The 16,770-nt window shown below is 39.1% G+C and overlaps 1 protein-coding gene across 1 annotated transcript; it reads left to right on the top strand.

The window, feature by feature from the left end:
* The first annotated feature begins 10,540 nt into the window (after positions 1-10,540).
* CD24 (CD24 molecule) lies at positions 10,541-16,534 on the top strand. The gene is made up of 2 exons (XM_039351106.1): positions 10,541-10,692; positions 15,753-16,534. The coding sequence occupies exons 1-2, from the start codon at positions 10,624-10,626 to the stop codon at positions 15,909-15,911; spliced, it is 228 nt and encodes a 75-aa protein (XP_039207040.1). The 5' UTR covers positions 10,541-10,623; the 3' UTR covers positions 15,912-16,534.
* The last annotated feature ends 236 nt before the right edge of the window (positions 16,535-16,770 follow it).

The raw sequence follows: 16,770 nt of genomic DNA, 5'->3' as shown, positions 1-16,770 counted from the left end.
CTTCCAGAAGTGGAATTATTTCTTTGAAGTTGAAAGATTTCTTTGCAATATCAAATAATGTAATTCAATGTCCCTATATATGAGTTGTTTTGTGTGTGTGTGTGTGTTTGTGTGTGTGTGTGTGTGTCTTCAAGTCAATCTTGACTCTTGGCAATTGCCCAGACAAGTTCCTGCAGTTTTCTTGGCAAGATATTTTAGAAATGTTTTGCCATTGCCTCCTTCTTAGAGCTGAGAGAGAGTGACTGGCTCAAGGTCACCCAGTAGCTTCAGGCCTAAATCAGGACTAGAACTCTCAGTCTCTCCATTTCTAGCCTGATGTTTTAACTACTGCACCAAACTGATTGTCTTATATATGATTATGTTCATCTAAAACTATTCTGAAACACCCTGTGCAAAAAGATAATCAATACACTTTGAAGCTCTTGTGCCCATGTTTTTCTGCTTCAGGAACATCCATAGTAGGCTGCCTGAGATTATTCTTTGAGGAAAGGATAGCATTTTAATATCTCAAATGGAGTTCTATGGCTGTGCTGCTCACCAAAAAATTGGATTCAATCCACTACATTTCAGAACTGATTCAATCATCACAAACTGTTAAAAATGAAGCTGCAGGCCTTCTTCAGACCTCTCTTAATAACTTAAAACAGGGATCTTCAAACCTGGCCCTTCGACAACTTGTGGACTTCAACTCCCAGAATTCCTCAGCCAGGCATGCTGGCTGAGGAATTCTGGGAGTTGAAGTCCACAAGTCCTAAAAGGGCCAAGTTTGAAGACCCCTGACCTAAAAGATGCCTGAAATCAATAAGCATCAAACCTGATGGTATTATGACCATGGCCTAGTCTTGCATTATAGCTCAAGAATTTGAAACTGATGTGTGCCCTAAGTAATGAGGAAGTTTTATGATGACTGGTCTGACGATCAAAAACCAACATTTGCAGAAGACCAGTTTAGAGTCCAAGTGTTCTTTCTAATACTAGACATAGCGATCTCTCATATAAAACACAAATTTGCAGAACTAACAAGTAGTTTTACATTAACTGACATTAACGTAGTTGTTAATCTTCATGTCAGCAACCAATGAAGAAGAGTTGTATACTGCTAGAAAAGTTTTGGTAAAGAAATGTGATAATGATTTGTTAGAAACATTTCCTGAGCCATGGCTCATATCCAGATTATTACTGAAGCCTAATAAAAAAAACAACCCAATAAAAAATCTGTAGAATTTCTTATGAAACAAAATCATCCTCAGGCATCAAATTTTACTGAGAGTGACAGCTCCAGAGAGGTCATGTTCTAAACTTAAACTTACCAAAAAATATAGAGCCCTTGGTGCTCTCTGAGCTTGATTATTTGTTTACAGATATTTCATTACCAAACTAGATAATATCATCAATGGTGTTAACTAACACTGATGATGTTATCTAGTCTAGTAATATCTGCAAGCAAATAACCAAGCTCAGAGAATATCAAGGACTCCACAGCTCAACTCTGAACTACTTAAACTGTCTTTTACTGGAATTATAAAAAATATAAAAAACTATGAATCAATCTCTCCCAATCATGTCTAAGTGGCCTGCTGGTAGCTTCATTCCAAAATGCGTGCCAAAACATATCTCAAAGATAGTAAGTATATTTGTGGAGGAAAAGTTACAAAACAAAAACATTTAAGCAATCATTTCCAGCTCTGCTCCTGTTGCTGTCACCTGCACAGGGTCATAGATGATGATGTTGGATCTTAGCCACTCACCTAACTGGTTCACGCAGGATGTGCAGGACCTGACTTCATGCAACACACACACAGGTAATATAGCTGGTAACACAGAAGGAAAAGAGGGAGAAAGAAGGATCAGTCAGCAAATTTGTGCCGTGCCTTGCCCGCCTGTCTGAAAGGGGAACAACTGTTGCTATTGGGTTTTGGTTTTTTTGAAAATTATGTTTGGCTTGTTGACTTGATCAGTGACTTATTGTTGTTGAATTCTGTGCATACTCTTGCTCAGTCTGTCTTTAAAAATTTAAAAAAACTCTGCACATATTCATGGTGTTTATCTTTCATTTTAAACTGGCCACAAAGGGCTATTGTTTTAGTCTGATTGGCTGCATAGTATGGGAGGCCCATCTTTCTTTCTTTGCCAGGTGCCAATTCTATCTATTATCCTGAAGGCAGTAAGTATAGATTTGTCCCCAGATGCCCCCTGCCCCAACTAAAATAATACAGGTCTACTCTCCTTCCCTGTTGGAAGCCAGAAAAGAAATTATTTTCAAAATACGGAGGGCGAAAGGGGACAGATACGTGACGAACTCAAAGAGACAAATTACTAATTCAGAGCGGAAATGCTGGCAAACCAGTTTTGTGGTGAAGTCCAACTTATTACATTCAGAGATGAATGTGCATGATTGATAATCATAAAAACATCCCGGAGACAGAAAATTAACATAATGAGAAGAAAACTAACTAGAAGAAGAAGAAAACAAACCAAGAAAATTGGAATAACTATATGCATATTATAAAGGAATAGGGATTTATTTTGAGCAGTTGAAAAATAGTAGCAATGCATTCTAATTACATCACAGTGACTGTCAACACCCAGGCCTAAATACAGCATACAGAATCCAAGTGCCAAATATGTGATTCTGCACAGAGAAAATACAGCTTTGGGACGTCTATCCAGCCACAAATTCCAGAAGCAGCAGGCACATTCTCAGGGCGATCCAAATAACAACTCTCAAGGGCATCTCCTGTGGGGACTGCTGTGTTCAATACATCAAAAAACCCTTTTATGTTGGAAATTATGATATTTCAGAAGCTTGCAACAGGAAGTGCCCCGGAAAACATCAGCAATTAAATGCACCAAAACTCTCCTCCTTATGCTCAAATAATTTAAAATGAACCATTATTAAACCCAAGGAGCTTCAGATAGAGATTGCCACATGCCAATGCTAAATTACAGTTCATCCCATGCTCAGTTCTATCCCATCTGCCCTGACTTGGGACAAAAGGGAAGGTGTGCGTTTTAATATCAATTCAAGGTTGACATAGCAGACTAATATCAAGGTGTCTATTTCTTCATTTCTACATTCCACTCTACGTCCACAGAAAGTTTGGTCTAGTGGTTATGGCACCAGCCTAGAAAGAGAGAGAACATGAATTCAAGTCCCACCTTAAACATGAAAGCCAGCTGGGTAATTTTGGACCAGTCACTCTCTCTTAGACTAACCCACCTCACAGAGTTCTTGTGGAGAAAATAGGAGAAAGGAGCGTCGAAGATGGTCACCACTTTTATTTGTAAAAATAAGAAAGGCAAAATAATAAATAAAAATAAATACATATAAATAAATTATATTTAAACAATTTTTTAAAAAAATCTGCAGCAAGGAAGAACGGATGGTTCAGATTCATAGGAGCGAAGGAGGAGCATTACTTTGTTGCAATTTAAAGATTAAATAAAATAACAGGGAAAAGAACAGCGTACCTTTGTGGTCAAGCTGCCACAGGATGAGAAAGACAGTGCGTGCTTTGCACCGCCTGGGCAGAAACCAAAAGGGTGTTCCCTGGGGGATTTAAGGGTGGAACAGAGATATGCTGGCAGAAGAGATCTTGATGGACTCCAGTTTTGAAATGAGCATACAGGGCCATGACCATGATTGGAGGGAGGAGGCCTACCAGGGGCTGTAGCCATAGCAGTTGGATATATTGCTAGATTAGAATGAAGCATAGTAGACCAATTTCCCTAAGACAATTGTTGCAACTTAGGGCAAAAAACAGTATTTTTGAAACAGAGATTGAGTGGCTCATACTGGCAGTGGGCAAGCATAAGTTATGAGCTGGCTTTAGATTCTGGATTTAAGGAAGAGGGCGCCTACAGAAAGACTTAAGGTGTATTATTTAAGTTATATCAAACTATGCTGCATTTGATAACACAAAGCTGGGCAAGTGGCTCAGTGGAGCGAGAAAAGATTTAAGATTATGAAAGACCTGCACAACCTGGACAGGACTGGGTGGAATTTAACAAGGAGAAAGGTCAAGTTCCGTATTGGGTAGGAAAAATGTATAGTATAGGATGGGAAGAACTGAGTTGGCACTAGTACATTTGAAATAGACTTGAGTGTCCTTGCAGCCAGCAACACAGCTAATCCTCGATTTATGGCCATTTAACACCGTTTGAAGTTACAACAGTAGTAAAAAGTGACTTATAACGATCACTTGGCATCCGGTATATATTTACTGTAGGATGGTTGTAGCTTCCTGAGATAACATGATTGCCATTTATGATCTTCCCGGGGGGGGGGGTTATGACAAGTAAAGTCAATGCAGGATTCATTTGATGGCCATGGTAACAAAGATCCCAGATTTGGGTGTAACTAATTTAATGACTGCATTGCTTAGTGACAGAATTTCTGGTCTCAATTGTGGTCATAAATTGAAAACTAGCTGTATAACACAGAGGGTTAAAACAGTTTTGGGAAATGTGAATGTGTTAAGGGGATATGAAACCCAGATAACTGAAAGCAATTGTTCTATCTATTTTGTCCTAATCGGCCCTATCTGGAGTACTGTGTCCAGTTCTGTGTACCACACTTCAGGAAAACAAAAAACATAGACATGTTGGAACAGGTAGTGAAAGGCCTGGAAACTAAAGCCTATGAAGAACAGTTAAAACTCCTGGATATGCTTCGTTTACAGAAAAGAACACTATGGCAGTAATCTTTAAAAATCTGGGGGCTGTCACTTAGAATAGGGAGTGGATTTATTCTATGTTGCCTCAGAAGAAAGAACCACAAATAAAGAGTTAAAATTACAAGGAAATAGGGGCAGACTGGACATTAAAAAGAACTTCCTGACTGAATGAGCTGTTAGTCAATGGAATAGGCTGCCTCGTGATGTGACAAATGCTCTTTCACAGGAAGCTTGAGGGTCATCTAAAGAGGTGCTGTAGTAGATTTTGCACTGGGCAGGGGATTGCATTAGATGATGTCTATGATCACTTCCAACTCCATGATTCCTCCTTCAGTTTAAGGCCCTGTGCCCAAAATTAGAAGATCTACCTTCATGCCTTATTCTACAGGGTGGAAAATCCATTCTCTCCAGATCTGCTATGCAACAACTCAATTCCAGTTCCAAGATTTGTTGCCCAACAAATTTGGAAGGCACTTAGATGGGGAAAGGATGTTTTCAAGGCTGGCTGTATACTAAAAATTGGGGGAGGGAAGGAATTAGTTTGATAGATCTGATTGAGGAAAGTAGTTGTTATAGTCTTAATACTGCTTGTATGATACAACAGAACTTCCCCATAAGGACAGTATTGCAGCCCTTTTAGACAATGTTATTATTATTAGTAAAAAAAAAAAAAAAGCTTTGTCCATGTTACTTGCCTATTTTGAATTCTAAATGAAAAACATTGTTTTTCAGCAAGACCTTCTGTGTGGATAATAAGTTGCTTTTTTCTGATGAAAAAGTCTACATGAACAAGCGAGTGACAATAATGAGATAATATAAATCTGTGATCTCAGCTTGATTCTTCACAACTGGAAAAAACAGAACAGTGGTACATTATGATCCATCCAGCTTCTCTAGGGTCAGGCTGAACTTGAGGAAAGGTTTACCAGATTGTAGCTCCAAAATTAGTTTTCAGGGTAATTATTCATGGCCGAAAATTTCAATATAATCAAGACCTTTGTGTGAACCTGGCTTTTCACCTTGGCTAGTCCCTGCTATCTTTCACAAGACCTGAATTAGAGGGGAAGGGATTAAAATTCCAGCTTCAGCATCTTTCATTTTTCAAGATGAGCTGTTTTCTACTTCTAGAAGTCTGTTCTAGAAGTGGATAAGAATGAAGGGGTCTTTGGAAGTCAAGGGGCCAGGCAGATATTTACCTAACACTGACTTAATACTAAACTTCATTGCCCTTTGTGTCTTACCTATGAATGCATATACATAGAATTGCATTGTTAGACTTTAAAAAGACAGCAAGAAAAAAAGGGGTTTTTTTGGAATTATTTTTCTCTTTGCTGTGGTCCAGCAAGGAGCAGCTCTTAACAGTGCATTCATAGCAAAAACCATTGGGTTTTGTCCAATACAGCAAGGGTTCCCAACCAGGGGTGCGAGACGATATTCCGGGGGGTGCGAAAACTTGGGTTTTCAAAATTGTAGTGTATATGCATAATTCGTTGCCGTTATTTCGAACTTTTGTAAGGGGTGCGAGAATATATCAGAAGCGTTCTAGGGGTGCAGGGTACAGAAAAGGTTGGGAGCCGCTGCAATACAGTAATGTGGAAATTGAAAATGACATATTAACAGGAGAGTAAAAGTCTCTTCTGAATCAAACTCAGCTCCCAGCGAATTCATGGGTATATTCAGGTAATTTTATTGATAGTTATGTAGAAGTGAGTTGCCACTACTTTCTCTCAGATTTTTTTCTTCTTTCATTTCTCAGTCTAGCCTACAATTCTGACACTTATCGGTGGTGGTGTCTTCAAATGCTATCCAATTCCCATTCTGCTTATTTTTGGGAGACCAGTCAAGCATGACTAAAAGCTGCCTCCGAGTCAGGCAATATACTGGCATTTTAATCAATTGATTCACTTTTATGATATGATTGCATATCTCACAACACGATTGCATTACTTACTAAATTATAATAGTTCAGAAGATCCTATACCAAATTACCTAGGAGCAAAGCCTACTGAATGGAATGTTTATTCCAGAATAAAAATGTTATGCTTGTGTTATAAATATTGTTGAAACAGTAGCTAATTTCACAAACTGTATGAGTTGCTTAGTTTTGCCCTTGTCTGTTGTAGGGCATTATAACAACCACCTATTGTGATTTATGATGTTGCAAAATCCAGAAATAATGTCTTTCCAGATAGAGCATGACACCTTAAGTAAGGCTTAATCCTTGGATAAACAAGACGTAAAATGATGGCCAGCATGTGCTTATTCGTGTTAATCCTACACAGAGTCTGAGCATGTTCTACAAACATTGAACTAAACCAGGCGGGTCTAACTCACAGCCCTAAACAGCTAGAAATGTGGTCCCACAAGATCATAATTAACATCATTATGTGATTTTTATATTTATCTATACTATATAGTTCCCAAGACAATTCCTTTTCACTCAATGTGGCCCAGGCAAGCCAGAAGGTTGGACACATCTGAAATAAGCTGAAAACTTGGGAGAGTGCTTTTTCAAATATGGATGACACAATTGTTTTATTGCTTGTTTTGTTTTTTGTTTATTTTGTGAATTGCCTAGGGCAGTGGTGGCGAACCTATGGAACGCGTGCCAGAGGCGGCACTCAGAGCCCTCTCTGTGGGCCCGCTCGCCATGTCCCGAAGATGGCAACCATCCCTCTTCAACCACCCGCCCACTAATTCGCCGAGGTCCCACATGGCTGGATGCATCCCAGCACCCATGCGCTCGCTGGCCTCTGTGTGCGGGGGCGAATGGTGTCAGGTAGCAGCCACCCTGGTCCCTGCCTTGCCTTGCCCTGTGACAATGGCACCTCCGCCCTGCCTCGCCTTGCCTCGCCTCATCCCGCAGGACGAGCCTCCTGCCCACCGCCCCACCTGCCAGAGACCCCCTGGATCTCCCCCAACCCTGCGCGGCCCCCACAGGCATCCTTCCCCACGAGAACATTGAGGTGAACACGCCCACCATGGCCACACCCACCCAATCTGACATGACCGCCACAGCCATGCCCATCCAGTGGGCCATGCCCACCTGGCACCCAGCGATAAATAAGTGGGTTTTGGGTTGCAGTTTGAGCACTCAGTCTCTAAAAGGTTCGCCATCACTGGCCTAGGGTTATTGTTTATAAAATAGGCAGCCACAGTTAGACAAATACTTTGCTTTTCTTGTCATAATGGCTGGGTTCACCTATCACACCAACTCAAAACTAATTTAATCACATTATGGCTTAATGTTGGATGTGAAGTCACTCAACTATTGATTCTGAAACTGCAGTGCAGCACAAGATAGAAAACCCTTTAAACCAGGGTTTTACAAATACTATTAAACTCCAGCTCCTAGCATCCCTCATGCTGGCTGGGGCCATTGGAAGGGGGCCACAAGTCTGTCTTCAGATATTTTCTGAATAAGTATGCATAAAGTCATAAGTGCTTATTTAGCAATATTCAGAGGGACATAAAAGATGACTAATTTTTTATTTTGCCAAAAGAACACTTAGCATTTGTGGCATTTACAATATACCCATTGCATTTTAAGCATTAAATCGTACAAAAATATGGTATATAATATCCTCTCCTTATTCCCTTTCTCTTGCTTTATCAGCTGCATTTCAGGAAAAGGAAATAATATTCAAAATCATGTTTGCATTCTCCACTCCTGGAACTATAGGGCTGTTGTTTCTTACGGTTTAACAGCCTTGTTCTCTTCCAATTTTCTAAAATGTCACCAGTCCTCTAAGGGTTCTCAAATAGTACCAAGAGTTGTTTTTCAATCAACTTTATTGGTCCTCTTTTTATTTATTTATACATATCATGCCTTTATTATTTTTATTATTTTTATAAATAATTCAAGGCAGCAGATGTATCCAACATACCTTTCTCCTCTTATTTTCCTCACGACAACAACCCTGTGAGGTGCGTTGGACTGAAAGAAAGAGAATGACTGGCCCAAAACCACCCAGCTGATTTTCATGGCTAGGGTGGGATTTGAACTCGTGTTCTCCTGCTTTCTATTGTGGTACCTTAACCCACAGGCCAAACTGTTTTTTAGGATATCATTTATCTGGCTCTGGAATTACCTGTGTGGTCTCTTACCCTCTCCTTATTTATCCTAAGCTGCAGTTCATATCTGTTCTAGTGGCACAGTTATGACATTTCCTTCTGAGGTAAAACAAATGCAAAATACAAATTAGGAACTTATGCATTCCCACCAATATCCATCACTACTTCATTACTTTATCCACACAATGACTCCCATGCTCTCTTTTCTTTGCATTCTACACCCCCCCAAAAAATCTTATTATTGCTATTTTTTTTAATTTTTTGCAAGCCTCAACTCATTCTCAATTTTAGCCTTTCTGATATAGTTCCTACTGTTTCTGAACACTACCTTTTGTTCTTTGGTTAGACCACCTTCTTCTTCCATCCTTTTTTTTTTGCCAGTGCTTGTTTTTCTTGCTCATGATCAGCATTTTACATTATGAACTCCGTAAGGAGAAAAATCTATGTGGCTACTAAGTCGGCACCAACATGATGGTACATAATTAATTTTAGAGAGCTGGCATCCTTAGATTTCTTATTTTTCTTTGTAGGAATTGTTTGCAGCTCCATCCCATCCAATTTTGTAAGATTTCCAACCCTTCCTGGACATTTTTTTTTTAAGAAATTGAAGCTATCACAACCCACCTACCTTTTCTTGGAGTTCACCAACATTTGCTCCTTTCATATCTAGTATGCTACTCTAATTCTTTTCTTCTCCTTGGTTGCTATAGATTCAAAAATAACTCAATCATTTCCCTCCACATTCTAGGCAACAGTCACTTCTTCAATCAGTTCTCTCTGTCAGTGAATATTAGGTCCAGAGTAACACAGCCTCTTGTTGTTTTTGCACCTTCTGATAAATGAAGATCTAGTTTGTTTTGGGAAAAAAAATATTGTAAAAGAAAAACCACAACCTCGGCACCTTTTACTACAGTATGGTCCTGCCCAGCAAGCTGTACCTGACAATGAATTAATTTATGAATTAGGAAGAAAGGGGCATCCTCTCTTCATGAGCCAGAGCCAAAACTCACCCCACCAGTTTCCTGTAATTTATGGTTAGAAACAAGCTTCTGCCCAAAGGCCAACTAGTAGTTGCACCAGTGACAAAATATGCAAAAACTTATTCTGTGGCCTGTTTTAAGGAGTGGTGCTCAGCACATAACCAATAAGGCTTGATTTTTCAGAAATGCATTTGCACAAAGAGAAGGGCCCAGGACTTGCCCGAAGTACGCTTCTGTGGAGAGGGACCGGTTACTTTTTTTTTCAATGTGATTTAGATCCCCCACCAAAAAGAAATGTCATCATACTTTTTATTTGCTTCTGTTTTCGTATGCTAGGAATTCGGGGATGGGGGCCAAACAGTCCTCTAAAACAGGAAAATGGATTGAAATCTGAATTCATCGAAGTTTAGACACCAAGGATGACATAGAGATTTTTCCAAGTTATACACAATTATCCTTCTAATCTAGGAGGAGGAGCCAGAAGGAAGGTGAGAAAAGCAGTATTCCCGAGCATAGACGGGTGTCCCCCCCCCCACTTTCTCTTGCGAAAATTCAAATATGAAGTCCGGCAGTATTGTATTGTATTGAAATTAAAGAACCCAGGAGCATCCCCAGCTCTCCTTCCCCTCCCCCTCGCCTCCCTCTCCCCAACCGCCTTCCCCGTTTAGCCACGCTGGTGTTTCATTTCCTTTGCCCAGAACGGAAAGGCGCTCCTCAACTGCGAAACGGAGTCACGGGGGGGGGCGTCCCAAAACAAAACGAAAAAGGAGGCGGGGGCGACGAAGCCCTGGACCCGCCCCCACCGCTTGGCGCGCGCATAAAAGCTCTCCGCCGCCTCTCCGTCGCTGCACCTCAGGAGCACTTGCGGGGCGGGACGCGCGGCACGAGCAGACATGGGCAGGGCGCTGGCTTGGCGGCTCGTCTTCGGGCTTTTTCTCCTGGCGCTGCTTTCACCCTCTCAGGTGAGCGCCGACTGTGAGGCCCTGCCCGCCGCGGGGTCGCTTCTCTCCAGGCCTCGGCAGCGGGATCCTGGCAATAGGTGTAGGGGGAGCAGAGGACGTTTATTCTTATTACCGTTGCTCCCATCAGCTTAAGAGTTCCTACCCGGGTTTTGCTTTCCAGCCGCGCGCGAAGCATTAATAAGTTGCATTTTGGGCGGGGCGGAGGGGGATTCCGGACAGAGTTTTAAGTTTGCACATCGCGCTGAACCTTTAATATGTGACTTAATTGGTCCGGGCGTAGCTTGTGGAGTAAACGTAGCCAGCTGTGGTTTATTCAAGTAAACTGAATTTAAGCAAGACATGGTTTAATTGATGTGTGGATGAAACCTGAAACTCCATTCTCTTTCTAGCTTAGTTTTGCAGACTTGCAGGCGTAATTCCAGCCTTCTGTTGCCTCCTTTTCCCCAATTTTCGAAGAAGGGTTGAGCGTCGTCCCCCTTCTCCCCCTTCCGATCACTTTTTTTTTTTTTTACAGAAGTAAATTCCTTTAAAAAAAATTTAAAGGAAACTTGGAGGAAACTTGGCACCCCTTCCCCTTTAGTAAGATTTCCTTTTGCAATTCAGTGTATGTCTACTCAGAAATAAAAGTCCCATTGAATTTTGAATAAGGTAAGTCGTTAGGAATTAGTGCTTGAATATTTTAATCCCAACCATTGACTGGATGAAAATAGATTTGTAGAGTTTTGGGTAAAATAAAATTGTTTATTGGTTAGATTGCAATTGAACTGGAATAAAGTAGCTGAAAAGCTACGTCCTGTAGCAGTTTTTAACCCTGTTTTGCAAAAGCTGCCTAGAGTGGTTTTTTAAAAAAGTAACTGCGTTATTAACCCTCTAAAATCAACATTTGAAAGTAGGAAAATGCAAAGTTACTTGACAAATCTTCCATCTCCCTTTTCCTAAAAGGCTAGCAGCTGCTGCTTGGGTAGAGTAGGATTGCAGTGTTGCTGAACTCAATACATAATGGCTGGAGTAGCTGAGAGTTGGAATGTAACAAAACCCCTGCAGGCTGTTTGGTTTCCCCCCCCCCCATGTTAGATTTTCTTGCTGCGTTGGAAATTGAAAAGCATTTGTTGAGAGATCTCACTATTCTCTGTCAGACTTCTGTGTGGGTTCTTTGTACTGTACCTGATCGTGTGGAGATCCAAATTGGAAGGGAAAATTTAATTTGAATGTATGTGGGTATGTAAGGAATCTATGGAAGAGTAGCTGTGTCTTCTGCGACTGTCCTCTCTTTGGTTTGTGGTGCTCCAGACAGATGAAGTGTGTGTGTGTGTATGTATATGTATGTATGTATATACATATACAATCCTATTTTGCTTTTAAATTCAGACATCTGCATAGCCTCTTTTTTCCCCCCTTACCAGTAGATGTAAATGAAGATTCAATCATCCAGGCCAAAAGTATTCAAAAAAGTTAAATCTGGCAACTGGACCAAAGTTTATTAAAACTGAGACATTTCTAGACCATGGAGAGGTTTCATTACTCATCCAAATAACTTCTTCAGTCAAAATGAAAATTTTGGGTAGTCAGAGTCACCAGAATGTACTGACTCTTGCCATACAAACTGCAGGGTTTTCTCTCCAAAATGAAATGCAAAATGCAAATGAAGACTCAATCCATCCAGGCAAAAGTACAGTATTTTAAAAGACTCCTAGCTCTCTGCCTATCCAAAATTTTCATTTTAACTGAAGTTACTTGGATGAGTAACTTTGGTCCAGTTACCATGATTTAACCTTTGTAGATACTTCCTGTTGGATACTGCTATAGAAACAAAGATTTTAATCTCTTGTGAATTTTAATATAGCACCATAGTATAGTCTGATAATTTAAGAATCTTCTATTTTTATTAAATAAGCTTTCAAGTATTAACTTTCTAGAAATATAGGTTTTATCATGCCTTTCATTATTATGTAAGTCTTTGGAGAAATTTTGGAACCCGTCTGACTTGGCATTAAAAAAAAAATCACAAGTTAGTACTTCCATTTCCCATTGGAATTTCTGGAGGAGATGTAACACTTTGGCTCAATGTTAGGACAATAGAAGCTTAGCAGGTTAATATTTTATGCGGCCAATTTCAAAAGGTGATGACTTGCACTTTAGTCTTGCCACCTTATATCAGGCTTAGCAGACAAAGTTGAAAGCATGAGAAAGTGCTTTTTAAAGGAATAGCAAAGAATAAAACTGGAGTGAATATTTAGCAGAAATGAATACTTAAAAGGGGCTTTGGGGAAACATCTGAGAAGGGATTGGAGTGGCTTTAAAATGTGATTATAAATCTGTGGGGTTTACATTTTTAGTTCTTGTTAGATAACCTGCAGGGTTTTTTTGTAGCAGTGAATTTGTTATTGTAAGGGTCTAATAGAAAAAGCAGCATCAAGCTTAACAAAAGAGGATTTCCTAATATTAACTTGGTAGTATGTAACAAAATGATTTCTTTGAACATAATGCTTTCTGTGTGCTGTATATCTTCCCAGCTTCCTGACTTCAACTTCACAGCTAACATTTGTTAACTGTACATGGTGTTGTTGCTCTATACGTGTGAAATGCAACATAAGATCTTACACTAATAAACAACCAGAATATATAGTAGTAGACTAGAGAGTTAGGTGGCAATACTGCAAGTGCATTTCACAAGTTGATATTCCCTTTATTAAGGGAAAAAATCCTTGTGTGTAGGATTTCTGAAACTAAAAATTTAATGTGGATAATATATGAGGAGATATGAATGCTACCTCTTAAACTTGACTGGACTCTCAATGCTTACTGAGTATAAATTTTGCTCAAAATAGACATATCTCCACTTGAAATGGATGGGGTGAAACTGACTTGATACATTAACATACTTGATTTGGGGAATATTATGGTGGGTTTGCAATCACTGTATGACAATCTTACATGTATTACTGTTAATTGAAGTAGATACTCAAAGCCTAACCTGCTTTCCAACACTTTCTCAGCTGCCAGATGTACCAGATATTGTTCATACGTTACATGAAGTCTGATATCATTAGCATGACATAACTTGGTCTATCCATCTGTAGACTGGGACAATCTTCACTCCTAGTGAATGCTAGGACAGGTCCATACAATTTTCATGGCAGTCTTTGTCCTTGTCTTCTTATGATTGAGAAAGACTGATCCAAGTCATCCAGCTGCTTCATGCCTAAGGCTGGACTGGAACTATAGTGAGTAAGGAAGCCGTCTTTGATTGAAATATGCAAGCATATTGGCAAGGTGTAAAGTCCAGTATATCCAGATAATATTCAGAAGTGATTGATCTGCATGGAAAAGGTACCACAGTTGGACTTGCAAGTTTCTCTTATTTAGCCAATCTCAATAGAAATAGTTTGTGTGAAGGTGAAGGTGATTTCCTAGCCTCAACTACCTAGTGGGGATGACTGGAATTCATATTCTTCTGGTTTCAAATCACCATATCAAACTGGCATGGTGGTTAAAGGTCTTTGGTAATACAAAAGACGTGTATCAAAAATAGATTAGAATGGTGTTTTTGTGACCTGATTCACAAGTTTCACAAACCCTTGATCCATGGCTTATTGAATAAACCACAGTTGACTAGGTTCAGGCTACAAATTAAGCCATAAATTGTAATAGTTGGGATCACAAAGCAAGTTGGGCCATAATCCAGCTTGGTTTAAAGGGATGTTTTAGCTCAGTCAACACACTCCTGCTTTTCTAATTCTATGCAACTTTTTAAAAATTCTTAAAATAAACATTAGTGCTAAGTGGCTGGAGACAGACAATGTGTGCGCTCAAATCTAATAGCACATCTGAAAATGTGATATGTGCTTATCCCATTCATGGCATTACTTGAGCCAGTTTTTATGTTGTAGTCAGGTTTCTAAAAGTCTTGTTGACTGCATAGTAACCAAAACAAAAGAAATAATACCTGTGCTGTGAAATAGTAATTTTAAGGCCATTTTAAGTAATTTAAATTCCTAAAACATATTATTTCATCCCCTGCCTGCCATGGCATGCAAGAACAAAACTATACATTGATTTCTTGTGCAATTTTATTTCTGGTTTTATAACTATTACCCTGTTTCAGACTTTTCACCTTAAAAATCTTCCACTTTTCTAAAGTGTCAATAATCTCCAGCATTATTAATGTGCTTGTTTAATCAGAAATGTTAAATAAGCTGGAAATAAGGTATTTCATATCAGGTAAGTCAAAACCAAACAAGCATGTTATGATGTAGTGCAATGTCTGAATCTAGTGGTAGATTTCTTCATGTGCTCAACTGGAGTAAGAATGACAAACTATCAGTTATTCTGTCTAAAATTACCTCTAATAGCATTTTGATTTTCTGCTAACTTTTGATACGGTCTCGGTTAAATCTGACAAAGTCAAAAGAGAAAGAATATGTTTCAGGGAAATTATGATTTGATAGATGATGAAGTATGGTGTGTGTGTGATAGGTATGTTATGTCAGAGTATTATTTCCAAGTTGTCAGTGTCATTGGTATGGGATGTACAAAAAGCTGGGCTATGAGTTCTCGTTCTCGCTGTCATGGAGTTCTTTCCTTATTGATTATCTGCCTCATCACTGACATATCGCAAGAAAAAGATTTTATATTGTTTGCTTTGCATTTTACATCGAGTTAACATATATTTTTACTGCAATCCTATACTTGTTTATCTTGGAATAAGCTCCAGTGAACTTGATGGGGCTTTTTTCAGAATAGGGAATTATGTTCTTTAAAGTGTACTTTTTAGGAAGGGCAGTGATGCTTATTCTATGTATGTTTCATAGTAAAATAAAATAAAAAAAACCACTACCTTCACAATCACTCTATATAGACTAATGTAATAACATAGACCAGGGGTAGGCAACCTTGGCTCTTTTATGACCCGTGGACTTCAACTCCCAGAATTCCTGAGTCAGCATATCCCTGACATAGACCAATACAGTATAAGCCCTGGAAGGCAGAATGCAAAATGTGCTGATTGATTTTACAGTCTGATTTTACAGTCTTTTTTTCTTTGTCTTTTGCATATTTAGGGAGGAGAAAATAAAACAGCTACTGACCCTCCGCATAATCACTCATCTGTGACTCCTATGTCACTTAACATAAACACCACCACCAAGGGACATGGAAATTGTCTTCAGTCAACCACCGGCCTCTTCATTCTCTCAGTCTCTCTCCTGTACTTTTGTTAAAGCATCTGGTCTTGGGAAAACAACATCCTTCCCTACCGAGTTCCCTGATTCATCTAAGATGGTGAGATCTTCATATTCTGAGAATTAAAAAAAAAAAAAAAACCAGCACAAAATACTTGTATCCAGCCAGTGCAGTTAAGCAACAATCCAGTCATTGATACCAATTTGATCAAAAGTCTTGGTAAGAATACCTGGTGAATTGAATCAATCTTCCTTCAAAAGTAACCTGATTCGCAAGGCAGCCTATGGATTCCAACATTCAACACCTCGAACTTGTATTACAAGAGAAATACAACTTGACAAGCCATGGATCATGCCTTCTAAGGGGAAAGAGTTGATACGATCAAGCTATGCAAAATAAGGAGCTTAATTTGAAAATGATGCTCATCCTCTTTAAGTTTATAAAACCAATAAAAAAAATAACGCTGAAACTGGGTTTTTTCCCCCTCAATTTAAGATACAAGGATATCTAGCGGAAGTCATTCTAATCAGAATTTTACTATGGAATTTCCCAGTTAATCCACTGATTAAAAAAAATTGTTATAGTCCAAAATGGAAGTTTGCATAATTTAAAACCAATTGGAAACATTTGCTGTATTTTTTTTTTTCAATTTTATTAAAGCTGTAAGTGAACCAAATGCACCAGCAGAATAAGATATATAAAATCTATTGTAAGATTATTTGCTAATAGCCAATATAAAATAAGTAATAAGGAAATAATGAATCAACTTACATAATTAAACTTGAATAGTTTTTCTCATAGCAGCCTCCTAAAAGTTTCTGGAGGTCATTTCTAAATGTCAGTGTTGGTGCAATTAGTGTTTAATTTATTCTTTCAATGAAACTTCTTTGGGCAAAT

Source organism: Crotalus tigris, unplaced genomic scaffold (assembly GCF_016545835.1).
Source record: "Crotalus tigris isolate CLP2741 ecotype Arizona unplaced genomic scaffold, ASM1654583v1 scf7180000018371.15429387391:27106975, whole genome shotgun sequence".
NCBI lineage: Eukaryota > Metazoa > Chordata > Lepidosauria > Squamata > Viperidae > Crotalus > Crotalus tigris.
This window is presented reverse-complemented; position numbering and strand designations above follow the sequence as displayed.